Source organism: Callithrix jacchus, chromosome 20, assembly GCF_049354715.1.
Source record: "Callithrix jacchus isolate 240 chromosome 20, calJac240_pri, whole genome shotgun sequence".
NCBI lineage: Eukaryota > Metazoa > Chordata > Mammalia > Primates > Cebidae > Callithrix > Callithrix jacchus.
The window spans coordinates 38,653,523-38,668,238 of record NC_133521.1 but is presented as its reverse complement, the minus strand read 5'-3'; the positions used below and the strand labels follow the sequence as shown (position 1 = coordinate 38,668,238).

The 14,716-nt window shown below is 46.3% G+C and overlaps 1 protein-coding gene across 1 annotated transcript in view; it reads left to right on the top strand.

Moving 5' to 3' along the window:
• Window positions 1-5,439: 5,439 nt before the first annotated feature.
• The window catches only part of GCSH (glycine cleavage system protein H), a 12,770-nt gene continuing 3,493 nt past the window's right edge, over window positions 5,440-14,716 (top strand). The window contains exons 1-3 of the mRNA XM_002761197.5: window positions 5,440-5,648; window positions 8,768-8,847; window positions 12,231-12,294. Of these exons, the coding sequence (XP_002761243.1) occupies window positions 5,501-5,648; window positions 8,768-8,847; window positions 12,231-12,294 (292 nt within the window). The 5' untranslated portion in view covers window positions 5,440-5,500. The remainder of the gene's footprint in view (window positions 5,649-8,767; window positions 8,848-12,230; window positions 12,295-14,716) is intronic.

Below are 14,716 nucleotides of genomic sequence, written 5' to 3'. Positions count from 1 at the left end.
CCAGGATGATCTCGATCTGACCTTGTCATTCCCCTGCCTCGGCCTCCCAAAGTGCTTGGATTACAGGCGTGAGCCACCACGACTGGCCCAGTTTAAGGTGTTTTTCACAACAGTATTTCTTTGCTGACTCATGGCCACTCCATAAAATCTGTGTTGGAGGTGAGGTCTTTCCCAGAACCTAATTTTTTTCTGACTTCTTGGATTGGGACAATGATTTCAGCTTTTCTCGGAAGACCTTGGTCACTGGGCTGGCTGATGAAGCAACGAATTGTACACCCTGGGTCTTAGCTCTCGGCGTTTTGAATATTCTTGCATTAGTGACTGGCTTGGGTCCAGTCTCCACCAAGAAGCTACTTTTGACCCTTGGACAAGTCTTTATTCCTCTTTAGGTAAGCTTCTGGATTCTGCCATCCTGTTTGGGGTCCCTGAGCCTCTTTGAGACTGGAATGACACAGAATAGAAACTTCCAGGCTGCAATTGTACCTAACTAGCAAAAGGAAACTGTTGAAATATCTGCATAGGCTGTTGGCTGCTAAGACCCTGAAAAATCAGCATGTGGGCCAAGCTGGCTAAAACCAACTGGACCCAACCTAGGACCTCATTATACACTCATTAACATACAAAGTTACACACCTGCCGGCATCACGACAGTTCCGGGAACACCCATATTTGGTGTAAAAATGGGTGCCACCACAGTTCTGAGAAGTCTCCACCTTTTTCCAGAAACCTTCATGCATATTCCATTTCTTAAAGAAACCAAGGCCAGGAGCGGTTGGCTCAGGCCTATAATCCCAGCACTTTGGGAGGCCAAGGCGGGTGGATCACGAGGTCAGGAGATCGAGACCATCCTGGTCAATGAGGTGAAACCCCATCTCTACTAAAAATACAAAAATTAGCTGGGCATGGTGGCGTGTGCCTGTAGTCCTAGCCTCTTGGGAGGCTGAGGCAGGAGAATTGCCTGAACCCAGAAGGCGGATGTTGCGGTGAGCCGAGATCGTGCCATTGCACTCCAGTCTGGGTAACAACAGCGAAACTCCATCTCAAAAAAAAAAAAAAAAAAAAAAGAAATCCATGCAGATAGAAACCCCAAGCCCCACTGCGAAGTCCACCCATGATCCCCTTTCTTGAGTGTGTACATGGCAGTAAATCTCCATACGTTCACTGTTTTTCAACTTTTTCTTGAATTCATTCATGAGGTGGTGACACCACCTGTGCAAAATTATGCCTGAGACAGTGAAAGAGATCCAGCTTAAACAACTGCATTTTGCCTCCGACCTTCAAGCTGTCCTTGTTCATTCCTGGGCGTGGGCTGAACTAACATTGGGAGGAACTTAGTTTATAGTTTAAAACAAAGATGATAACAGCCCTTTCCCAAAACAAACCTCCTTCTTGCCTGGGAAGTAGACTACTAAGATTAGAAATTATGGTTTGAGAGTCATGCAGCTGCAGGCTGCAAGATTCTGACCCTCCCTAAACTGCTCCTAAGACAGAGCTTGAGATGCTGTGCAGACCCTGCACTTGATGGATCAACCAGATGGAGAAACTGAACCACCTGATCTTGTAACTTCACTCAGGAACTGACTCAGCGCAAGATAGTGTCGCCCAATGATTTCATCTCCAACCCAGCCAATCAGCACTCCCCGACTCACTGCCCCTCTCCTCCCACCAAATTGCCTCTGATCCTCGGCCCAGCACTGTGGCTCACACCTGTAATCCCAGCACTTTGGGAGGCCAAGACAGGCACATCACCTGAGGTCAGGAGTTCAAGACCAGCCTGATCAACATGAAGAAACGCCATCTCTATTAAAAATACAAAATTAGCCAGAGGTGGTGGCACATGCCTGTAATCTTAGCTACTGCAGAGCCTGAAGCAAGAGAATCACTTGAAAGTGGGGGGTGGGGGGAGCTCGGAGGTTGCAGTGAGCCAAGATTGTGCCATTGACCTGGGCAACAAGAGGGAAACTCCGAAACTCCCTCTCAAAAACAAACAAGTGAAAAAAACCTCTGATTCCCTGAATGTCCCCTGGGGCCACTGAATTAAGTAGTAATAAAACTCCCCACTGATTTAAGTAGTAATAAAAATGCAGCAGACTCTGCATGCGTTACTCTCTCCAGTGCAATTTCCCTGTCTTGAGAAACCAGCTCTAGGCAGCCATTGAGCAGTTACAATTGTGACAAGAGCCTGCACACAGGCAGGGAACCAAGGTCCCATGGGTGTTTGGGGACTCCCCTAGCCAACTGGTATGATTTTGGGATCTGTATAGTAATAGATAAAGTGGGCTCCTGGAGTATTTTTAGCTGTTGACAAAGAGTCAACTGCAAAATAGTTGAGATTTATTTTGAGCCATGACCAATGACACAGCCCCATGAGATCCTGAGAACATGTGCCCAAGGTGGTTGGGCTACAGCCTGGTTTTACATGTTTTAGGGAGGCAAAGGCTTCACCTGAGCCCAGGAGGTCACGGCTGCAGTGAGCTGTGGTTCACACCAATGGGTATGCTTTGGTTTGTTCTGGTAAGGTCAAACGACCCGAAGAGAGGGGCTTATAGGTCGAAGAGGATTTTCCTCTGTGAAAGGAAAATCAATCTTGGGAGCCCCAAGTCCCTAAGCCCAAGGGAAAAGTCAAGCTGGAAGCTGCATAGGGTAAACCTGCCGCCCACTCTATCAAAGTTATCTCTCAGCTCAAGGAAATAAATGTGTACCTGATTGTTGGAAAGACTAATCGGAAACTCAGAAGAAGGCAACCCTTTGTCTCTTATCTATCTGTGACTTGGAATCCCCCTCCCTGCGAGTTGTCTCATCTTTTTTTTTTGTTTTGTTTTGAGACGGAATCTTGCTCTGTCACCCAGATTGGAGTGCAGTGGCGTGATCTCTACTCACTGCAACCTCTGCCTCCAGGGTTCAAGCAATTTTCCTGCCTCAGCCACTTGAGTAGCTAGGATTACAGGAACTGCCACCACGCCTGGCTAATTTTTGTATTTTTAGTAGATATAGTGTTTCACCATGTTGATCAGACTGGTATCAAACTCCTGACCTCGTGATCCGCCTGCCTCAGCCTCCCAAAGTGCTTGGATTACAGGCGTGAGCCACCACACCTGGCCTTATTTTATTTATTTATTTGTTTGTTTGTTTATTTATTTATTTATTTTTTTGATGGAGTTTCGCTCTTGTAACCCAGGCTGGAGTGCAATGGCGCGATCTGGCTCACCGCAACCTCCGCCTCCTGGGTTCAAGCAATTCTCCTGCCTCAGCCTCCCGAGTAGCTGGGACTACAGGTGCGTGCCACCATGTCCAGCTAATTTTTGTATTTTTAGTGGAGATGGTGTTTCACCTTGTTGACCAGGATGGTCTCGATCTCTTGACCTCGTGATCCACCCACCTTGGCCTCCCAAAGTGCTGGGATTATAGGGGTGAGCCACCACCCCCGGCCCATTTTATTTTTTTTAAGATGGAGTCTCATTCTGTTGCCCAGGCTGGAGTGCAGTGGCACAGTCTGGGCTCACTGCAACCTCCACCTGCCAGGTTCAAGCGATTCTCCTGCCTTAGTCTCCTGAGTAGCTGGGATTACAGGCGCAGTCACCACACCCGGCTAATTTTTTTTTTTCTTTTGTATTTTTTGTAGACATGGGGTTTCACCATGTTGGGCAGGCTGGTCTTGAATTCCTGGCCTCATGATCCGCTCTCCTTGGCCTCCCAGAGTGCTGGGATTACAGGCATGAGCCACTGTGCCCGGTGAGTTCTCTCATCTTAACCAAACCAATGTATATCTTACATATATTGATTGATGTCACATGTCTCTCTAAAATGTACAAAACCAAACTGTGCCCCAACCACTTTGGGCTCATGTCATCAGGACCTCTTGAGGTTGTTTCATGGGTGTGTCCTTAACTTTGGCAAAACAAACTTCCTAAATTGACTGAGTCTTGTTTCAGATATTTGGGGTTCACATTTCAAAGATTTTTCTGGGCCATATGAGGTGGCTCACACTTATAATCCCAGCAGTTTGGGAGGCTGAGGCAGAAGGATCACTTGAGTCTAAGAAGTTAGGCCAACCTGGACATCATAGTGAGACCTCATCTCTACAAAAAACAAACAGAATTATCCAGGTGTGGTGGTGTGCCTATAGTCCCAGCTACCCAGGAGGCTAAGGTGGAAGGATTTCTTGAGCCCTGGGAGGTGGAGGCTGCAGTAAGCCAACGTCTGGCCATCGCATTCCAACCTGGTGACAAAGTGAAATCCTGTCTGGATTAAAAAAAAAAAATCTGATTGGCAATTGATTCCACAGGCCTGGAATCAATTCAAAGGTATGCGTCAAGCTAAGGACTTGTGGAGACCAGGCTTCCCATTGTACCTGAAGTCTCATAGGCCACCCTGAGAGAAAACTGATGGCAACTGTTTCCCCTTTAGACATTTAAAAGGTGCTAGATTCTCAGTTAGTGTAGTTAATAGACATTCTTAATTCAGTTGCAATTTTTCCCCACAAGAACGGCTTTGCAGGCCGTTCTTTGCAAAGAAAACACATTTGGAGGGGGGTAAAGTATTTTTATTTACTGCTTTATTTGACGTGTGATGTTATGCCAGAGTCAGGGTGGAAAGTAAGCCACGTTAGTGTTAAATAAAACCCCCCTGAGATCTTTTTGTTTGTACAGCCCCTTAGATAGGAATTTGGGCAAGAGAAGAATAATGTCAGAGGTTAGTCCTCATAGCATTGCAAAAAGTCAGGACTGCACGTGTGTCAGCTAGACTTTGGCCAATGTCCAACGACCACTTTCGGCTGGAGTGATTCTGGCTGGACCTTGCTGTGAATCCCTCTCTGGGTGACCTTGATCTTCTAAAAGAACAGGACCGCACCTTTGAACAGGGCTGGGGGTGCCTTGCCTTCCCCGGGACGCCAGGGCTCAATTGTATGAGAATGTGCTGGCCCAGCAAGCCATCCCTCCCTGAAACCCTTCTCCCGGGGACCGCGGTGATGCAGCGCTGAGCACACCCCAAGGACCGGAGACACCCGAAAGCTGCTGATCCAACCCTCACTCTCCGCGGACCCACGCCTGCGGCTAGGCCCCGCCCCCGATAGGCCCCGCCTCCTCCCCCGGGCAGCCCAATCAGACCCGGGCCCGTCACGCTAGTCTCCGCCCCTCAGTGCCGCCTCATCCGGGACTCAGGTTCTTCCCCATGACCACGCCCCTCTTGCGCGTCGCCCTATCCGAGGTCACGCCAGGCCCTAGAGTCTGCGTCCTCCGAGCATTGCCCAATCAGGCCCTGCCCCACCCCCTCGCCCGGGAGCCTCCTCCCTCCGCACTCTGCCCAAACAGGTTCTGTCCCGCCCCCGCGGCCCCGCCTCCAAGCTTGGGTCCAGCCGGCTGGTTCCTGCTGGGAGCTGCCCCGCTCCGCCCCGCCCCACCCCGCCCCGCTTCGTTCCACCCCGCCCCACCTCTCCCCACTCCACCTCCCCATGCGGGTGGCGGAGGCGTAGCGCCGCGACCCGGGTACCCCTGCGAACATGGCGCTGCGAGCGGCGCGGAGCGTGCGGGCCGTACTCTGCACCCTGCGCGCGGTCCCGTCACCCGCCGCGTCCTGCCCCCCGAGGCCCTGGCAGCTGGGGGCGGGCGCCGTCCGGAAGCTGCGCACGGGACCCGCTCTGCTTTCGGGTAAGCGCAGCGGGCACGTGGGCGGCCGCTGCCTGCCCTCCTGGGCTACTTGTCTTGGGGTCCAGCTGGACTCAGTGGACATCGGGGTCCTGCTCCTGAGCCACCAGGGCGGAGCGGGCGCAGACCCTGCCCCCTTCTTCTTCTGTTGGGATCCCTGGTTCCGCGACCGCTTTTCCCTGTTAAGCAGGGGCAGGACCCGCGAGCAGCCTTTGCCCTGGAGGTTGCAGGCAGCCAGGAGGTGGGACCTGCGGGACGTTGATGCGGGGGTGGCCCGGCAGGTCCCGCGGGCAGGTCGGCTGCTCGCTGCAGAAGCCAGGCGCGCGTCGCCTTAGTGTCCCAGTGGCCTTAGCTTATCTCCCTTTTGCGTGCATCATTGAGACCACAAATGGGGAGACCTTTGGTTTACTAAATAGACCAGTACTGAAAACTCCAAAATAAAATGAAAAGTAAAGCACCCGATCTATACTTTTCTAGATAAAACAATCATAACTTTTAAGTTTCAGCTATTTCCCCAAAGCAAGTAAGATAAAATCTTCTGGACCCTTTACAGAAGTGCTGCTGAAGTCTGTATTGGGTCATTCATGTTTTCTCGGTGAAATGAGGCCTAACTCAAAGACTTGAAATAACTGGGAGACCTGCCCATAAACGTCTCGGCCATTTGTGCTAATTCAGCACAATTAATCGCAGAGGAAAAACAATTTTCTTTTTTCTTTTCTTTTCTTTCTTTTTTTTTTTGAGACAGAGCCTTGCTCTGTTGCCCAGGCTGAAGGGCAGCAGTGCGATCTGGGCTCTCTGCAACCTCTGCCTCCTGGAGTCAAGGGTTTCTCCTACCTCAGCCTCCCGAGTAGCTGGGATCAAAGGCACCCGTCCCCACGTCCAGCTGATTTTTGTATTTTTAGTAGAGATAGGGTTTTGTCACGTTGTCCAGGTTAGTCTCAAACTCTTGACTTCAAGGGATCCACCCACCTCAGCCTCCCAAAGTGCTGGGATTACAGGCTTGAGCCATGGCGCCCTATCAAAAATTTTCTTTGTGTCCAAATGCTTGAAACACTAACTGCTCCTTTTTAGGAATTTGAGCTTGGCCGGGCGCGGTGGCTAACACCTGTAATCCCTGCACTTTGAGAGGTGGAGGCGGGCGGATCACGAGGTCAGGAGTTTGAGAGCAACCTGACCAACATGGTGAAACCCTGTCTCTACTAAAAATACAAAATTAGCCAGGCATGGTGACGCACGCCTGTAATCCCAGCTACTCAGGAGGCTGAGGCAGGAGGCGGAGTTTGCAGTGATCTAAGATGGCACCATTGCACTGCAGCCTGGGCAATAGAGCAAGACTCTGTTTCAGAAAAAATTAGAACTCCGGCTTCTTCGATTGTGTAGATCAGTGATGGCTCTTGTCTCATTAAATTCATTGTTTTAGATTCCTGTTTGGAGCTGGAATGGTTGATAAATTTATTCCAAAATTTGCAGCACAAAGATTTACTTAGGCTCTCTTGCTAATATTCTGTCTGGTCTATTTGTGACAGGGATCCTTACATCACCAATTTGATTACAAGGGTAAAGCATTTCTCAGATGAGAATTTAATTTCAAGTCTGGTTTTATTCAGTGTTGCACTATCCCTAGGTGTTTGTTTTCTCTAGTTATCTAGTTAAATATTGCCCAAAATATCAATGCCCATGATCTGGTTAAGCAACTAGATTTTTTTATTTTTATGTTTTTGAGACACAGTCTTGCTCTGTCATTCATTCTGGAGAAGTGGCACGAACTCAGCTCACTGCAACCTCCACCTCCCAGGTTTAAGCAATGCTTCTGCCTCAGCCTCCCAAGTAGCTGGGATTACAGGCATGCGCCACCATGCCTGGGTAATTTTTTTAGTAGAGACAGGGTTTTGCCATATTGGCCAGACTGGTCTCAAACTCTGGAGCTCGTGATCTACCTACCTGCCTCGTGATCCCCCTGCCTCAGCCTCCCAAAGTGCTGGGATACAGGCCACTAGTGAGGCCTCTTTAAAAGAGTATTTGAGTTAACCATTTTCCTATTAACTTATGTTGCATTGTTTTGGAAAAACCCTTGGCATCAGAATATAAAATATATATTTAACGTAGCATATGCTTTTTAAAAAATATTAGTCTCTAAGGCAAGTACTTTTAACTTTTATCCTAAATGACTGTTTTTACATCTCTTGAACACTGGGAGGTCTTTCTTTCTGGATTCCCTGAATCGTTTGACCATGTCTTTAGCGAAGTGCCCAGTAAGTCAAGGGCTGAACTTGTCCAGTGAATCAGAAGCGGAGCTTGCCTTTCCACCAACTCATGGGTTAGGTCTGAGAAGACTTGATTTCTGATCTTAGTTTTCTTCTTTAAGTGATGATAGTACTGTCTTCAAGGAGAGCCTTTGATTTGATTAAAGTAGAATTTTAAGAACTTAGTCAAATTATAGTTGTTCCAGGAGGTGAGTTTCATTCCTGGAACTAAAGTAAAATTTATCTTTATAACCAAGCTGCAGTGAAACCCTCTTAGGTCAACTCTGCCTAAAGAGGCACCTTGTTTGTTTATTTATTTATTTATGATGGAGTCTCACTCTGTCACCAGGCTGGAGTGTAGTGGCGTCATTTTGGCTCACCGCAACCTCCAAGAGGCACCTTATTATTATTATTATTACTATTTTGTTGTTGCTGTTGTTAAATTATTTCTTATATGAGCCATCTTTATGCTGCCTCCCTAAACCTCATCACTCTAAATCTGTTTTCAGAGGGACAGATTTTTTATTTTATTTATTTATTTATTTCAAGACAGACCAGTATTAGTTAAGTATACATTTGACATATGCTCCAAAATTTTCTTTTGTGATTTAGGCTAAGTAATGTTAAAGCTAACAATCCAGTCTCCAAAAGATGCACAAGGTGTTAAGATCAAGCCATCTTGACTTAAATGGCACCGCTGTTTAAATGCGTCCTCTCTGTACATGATCTTCGTTCTTCCCTGGGCCGTGTGCTATTTAAAGGTAGTGTCAACAGGTCAGACACAAATACTGGGAAAGTCTTTTGACAGCAATGATAATGAAAAGTGCTTTTTAAGAAGTAATGCTACTGCTTTTCTGAAATACTGGTCTTCTGTTTTAGTGCGTAAATTCACAGAGAAACATGAATGGATAACAACAGAAAATGGTATTGGAACAGTGGGAATCAGCAATTTTGCACAGGTATTGGATTATATTGAAATATTTGTGACAGTGTGCTCTTGCATAATTTGCTTTATCTCTATCTTTTAAAAGTGTTTAGGCTGTGCGAGGTGGCGCATGTCTGTAATCCCAACACTTTGGGAGGCTGAGGCAGGAGAATTACTTGAGGCCAGGAGTTCAAGACCAGCCTAGTAAATATAGTGAGACCCCATCATCTCTACCAAAAGTTAAAAAAAAAAAAAAAAAAATTAGCCTGGCCACGGTGGTTCATGCCTGGGGTCCCAGCTACTCAGAAGGCTAAGGCAGGAGAACTGATGGAGCTCAGGAGGTTGAGGCTGCAGTGAGTCATGATTGTGTCACTGCATAATACAAAAATTAGCTGGGCCTGGTGTTGCACACCTGTAATCTCAGCTACTCAGAGGCTGAGACAGGTGAATCACTTGAACCTGTGCGGCAGAAGTTGCAGTGAGCCAAGATTGCACCATGGTGCTCCAGCCTCGGTCATAGAGTGAGACTCCATCTCAAAAAAAGAAAAGAAAAACAATCAGAGATGAATTAAATAAGACATAATTTAGTTGGGGCATTATGTGGTATTTTAAGAGATGTTGCATGCTTAACTCTGAAAGTAGCAAACATCTTATTCAAGAAGGAAATGTGTGTGTTTTATACTGGGCAGTTAGGAAAGAGGAAAAAGGGAGAGCAGGCAGAAGGGCAGGGGTGTTACCAGCATTCTATGGGGCCAGTGATACACATGTGACCAGGAGGACGGGAAAAAGGAAAACCTCAACAGGCGCAGGATACACACAGGGAAGGCTTTCATTTAGCCCGTCTTTTCTGTTTAAGAGAAAATGAGAAGCGAAATACCAACGTGGTGAGTGATTTTCAACTCGGTGTATGTATTGGGTGAGGCGGGGAGGGGGGAATGTTAACTGATGGGAATACAGTTGTGTGTCATTTAATGACGGAGCTCTGTTCTGAGGAATGTCTCCTAGGGGATTCTGTCCTTGTGTGAGCCTCCTAGAGTGCCCTTACACACACCTAGATGGTATAGCCCTTACACATATACCTCGGCTGTATGGTAGAGGCTTTGCTCCTGGGCTACAAACCTGTAAAGCAAGTTACTATACTGAATACCGTAGACAATTATAACACAATTGTCTATTAAAACATAGAAAAGATACAGTAAAAATATGGTACGGGTTGAGCATCTCCAATTCCTGAAATACTCCAAAAATCTGAAACTTTTTGAGCACCAACATGGGTCTTAAAGAAAATGCTCATTGGAGCATTTTGGATTCCAGAATACTAGATTAGGAGTACTCATCTGTTACGTGTAATGCAAGTATTCCAAAATCTGAAATCCAAAGCACTTCTGCTGCCACCCGTTTTGGATAACCGATACTCACTATATTATCATTTCATGGGACCACTATCAAGTATGTGGTCTGTTGTGACCAAAATGCCATGAGGCGGCACATGACTGTCCAAAACTCCTCAGACATGTTAGATTCTTGTGTGTTGAGAATCAGTGACAATTATGTCTTCCTTGGCATCTCTCTGTACCTACTATGAGGGCCAGTATTGAGTATTTTATGAGGTATTGTGTAAGATGTCATCCTAACCTCCTAGAGTTTATTTGTCAGGGGAATCACCTGCTGGGGAATCACTTGCAAACGTTACCCGATGGCATCAGAACGGCGGGGTTGTAATTCACTTACCTTATGGATAGACCACTTCTTTCTGAAGTCAAGGTCTTTAGAGAGTACAAGGCATGAGGACTATGATTTGTAGACTCAGTGAGCAGGATCTTAGCAAATGCATTGGGGTTAATGGTGTACATAACACTGCAGAGGTGGAAGAGCACCAAGTATGTTCCTGCTCATAAGAGCTATCAGTGTTGGCCGGGCATGGTAGCTCACGCCTGTAATCCCAGGCTGAAGGGAGTTGATCACCTGAGCTCAGAAGTTCAAGGCCAGCCTGGCCAACATGGTGAAACCCTGTCTCTACCAAAAAATAAGAAACAATAGCCAGGCATGGTGGTGGGCACCTGTAATCCCAGCTACTTGGGAGGCTGAGGCAGGAGAATCACTTGAACCTGAGAGATGGAGGTTGCAGTGAGCCAAGATCATACCATGCACTCCAGCCTGGGCAGCAGGAGTGAAGCTCTGTCTCAAACAAAACAAAGACATGGCAGTGTTGTCTGGGGCATGTGGCTTGTGTTGGGTTGCTACAGCTTATGAGCCAAATCTGGCTGGTGGCTGGTTTCTTGCAGCTCCTGAGATGAGAATAGTTTCTATTTTATTTTTATTTATTTGTTTTTTTTTTTTTGAGACGGAGTTTCGCTCTTGTTACCCAGACTGGAGTGCAATGGCGCGATCTCAGCTCACCGCAACCTCCGCCTCCTGGGTTCAGGCAATTCTCCTGCCTCAGCCTCCTGAGTAGCTGGGATTACAGGCACGCGCCACCATGCCCAGCTAATTTTTGTATTTTTAGTAGAGATGGGGTTTCACCTTGTTGACCAGGATGGTCTCGATCTCTTGACCTCGTGATCCACTTGCCTCAGCCTCCCAAAGTGCTGAGATTATAGGCATGAGCCACTGCGCCCGGCCGAGAATAGTTTTTAAATAATTTTATTTTATTGTTTATTTTTGGAGAATGGGTCTTGCTATATTTGCCCAGGCAGGTCTTGAACTCCTGGGCTCAAGCTGTCCTCCCACCTCTACCTCCCTAAGAGCTGGGATTACAGGCATGAGTCACCATGCCCAGGCATTTATTTTTATTTCTGAGATGGAGTCTCCTCCTGTCGCCAAGGCTGGAGCGCAGAGGCGCAATCTCAGCTAACTGCAACCTCTGCCTCCTGGGTTCAAGCAGTTCTCCTGTCTCAGCCTCCTGCCTCCTCCTGGGATTACAAGTGCCTGCCACCATGCCTGGCTAATTTTTGTATTTTTAGTAGAGACCAAGTTTCACCATGTCAACCAGGCTGGTCTCGAACTTCTGACCTCAAGTGTTACCCTTACCTTGGGGCCTCTCAAAGTGCTGGGATTACAGGCGTGAACTACCATGCATGGCCAAGAGTAGTTTTTATATGTTTAAAGGGTTTTAAGGAAAACCCAAGAATGTAGCTCCTCAAGTATAAAATATGTACTAAATCCTGGCCGGGCGTGGTGGCTCACGCTTGTAATCCAAGCACTTTGGAGGCCAAGGCGGGCGAATCACCTGAGGTCGGGAGTTCAAGACCAGCCTGACCAACATGGTGAAACCCTGTCTTTAAATAAATAAATAAATAAATAAAATATGAACTAAATCTTAAATTATAGGGGATTCCGTGTTTGGCTTGTTCTGTTTATTGGAGGGTTTAGTTTTAGTTTCTTAGAGATTTTTTGGTTTTGCCTTGTTTTATTTAGGAAGCGTTGGGAGATGTTGTTTACTGTAGTCTGCCTGAAGTTGGGACAAAATTGAATAAACAAGGTGAGTGTTCTTAGGATCTTGGCATGATGCATGACATGAATTTTCTTTACCTGATCTTTACATTAAATAGTAACTTGTTTGTACCCTGGATTCATTAGAGTGCTTTTTAAAATTTATATATTTTTTGAGACAGTCTCGCTTTGTCACCTGGGCTGAAGTGCAGTGGCGCCATCTTGGCTCACTGCTACCTCCGCCTCCCAAGTTTAAGCAATTCTGTGCATTCAGGAGTGTGACACCACACCCAGCTAATTTTTGTATTTTTAGCAGAGACTGAGTTTCCCCATGTTGGCCAGACTGGTCTAGAACTCCTGACCTCAAGTGATCCACCTGCCTCGTGCTCCCAAAGTGTTGGGATTACAAGCGTGAGCCACTGCGCCTAGCCAATTAGAGTGCTTTGGACCCAGGTATTAGGTTGGTGCAAAAGTAATTGCTACTTGGGAGGCTGAGGTAGGATAATTGCTGGAACCTGGGAGGCAGAGGGAGGTTGCAGTGAGCTGAGATCCCATTACTGCACTCCAGCCTGGGTGACAGAGTGAGACTCCGTCTCAAAAGAAAGAGAAAGTCTATTAATATCAATATGTTAGATAATATCCTTAAACTAATGAATACGCTTTTAAGAGATTCTGCTAACGGTAGTTTTTCAACTTGATGTAAAATCTACATACAGTGAAATGCATGGACCAGAAGTATACAATTCAATGAGTTTTAACAAATGTGGGCTGGGCGTGGTGGCTCACACCTGTAATCCCAGCACTTTGGGAGGCCGAGGCGGGTGGATCACGAGGTCAAGAGATCGAGTCCATCCTGGTCAACATGGTGAAACCCCGTCTCTACTAAAAATACAAAAAATTAGCTGGGCGTGGTGACGTGTGCCTGTAATCCCAGCTACTCAGGAGGCTGAGGCAGGAGAATTGCCTGAACCCAGGAGGCAGAGGTTGTGGTGAGTCGAGATCGTGCCATTGCACTCCAGCCTGGGTAACAAGAACGAAACTCTGTCTCAAAAAAAAAAAAAAAAAGCACAAATGTATACACCTGTGTAAGCCTTCCCGATCAAATAGGTGACCTCTTATTTCTACACCAAAGGTTAATTTGGCCTATTCTTTAATTTCATTTGAAAGGAATCACTCAGTGTGTGTTATGTTTGGCTGCTTTGGGGTTTACCAAGCTTCTTGAATCTGTAGATTGAATTTTTTTTTTTTTTTCATTAAATTTGGAGACTTCTTTTTTTAGTCATGATTTCTTTCTCTTCCCACTTCATTCCTTTTTTCTTCTGTGATTTGACGTGTTCGTCAGATCACTTGATACTGTCCCATAGGTCCCTGAGGTTCTTGACTTTTCAGGCTTTTTTAAAACTGTTCTTTTTTTCTTCTTTTTTTGAGATGGTGTCTTGCTGTGTTGCACAGGCTGGAGCGCAGTTGTGCGATCACAGCTCACGGCAACCCCCACCTCCCAGGTTCAAACACTTCTGTCTCTGCCTCCCAAGTAGCTGGGATTACAGGCACCTGCCACCACACACAGCTAATTCTTGTATTTTTAGTAGAGATGGACTTTTGCCATGTTGGCCAGGCTGGTCTCAAACTCCTGACCTCAAGTGATCCGCCCGCTTCAGCCTCCCAAAATGCTGGTATTACAGGCATGAGCCACCATGCCCGGCTACACTAGATTGGTTGACTTCAGTTCATCTTGCTTCATGTTCACTGATCATTTCTTCTGTCTCTAGTCTGCTGTTTATGCTCTCAATTGTATTTTTTATTTCAAATGTTATACTTTCCAATTCTAGAATGTCCATATTAGCTACTTTATATTTCTCTGCTAAGGCTAATATGTAGGTCATTTTGGGATCTGTTTGGTTAACTGTGTTTTCTCTTCACCATGGTTCCCTTCTTTGTAGGATATCAATCCAGAATTTCTAGCCGCTCTGGCAGCCCCACACTCCATCCTCTGACCTCGCAAACAAATGAAACTATGGTTTTCAGCTCGTGTTTTAGTCACCTTGTGCTCTTTGGGTGGGGCAGTGTTGTCAGGGCAAAAATTGTATAAATGAAGATTTCATTCAGTTTGGTTCCCTTCTTTCAAGGACTGACTCTCCTTTGATCACTCTACAAAGCCTTCATATATAGTTGAGCATCTCAAATCCAAACATCTGAAATCCAGAATTTTCCAAAATCTGAAAATTTTTGAGCATCAACCTGATACTCAAAGGAAATGCTCATTTGAGCATTTCAGATTCCAGATTTTCAAATATGGGATGCTCAACTGGTAAGTATAATGCACATATTAAAAAATCAAAAGCACTTCTGGTCCCGGGGATTTTGGATAAGGGATACTCAATGTATAAATTGTTTTTTGTTTAGTTCAGAGTTTTTTCTTTTTTTTTTTGAGACAGAGTCTCACTCTTTCACCTGAGCTGGAATGCAGTGGT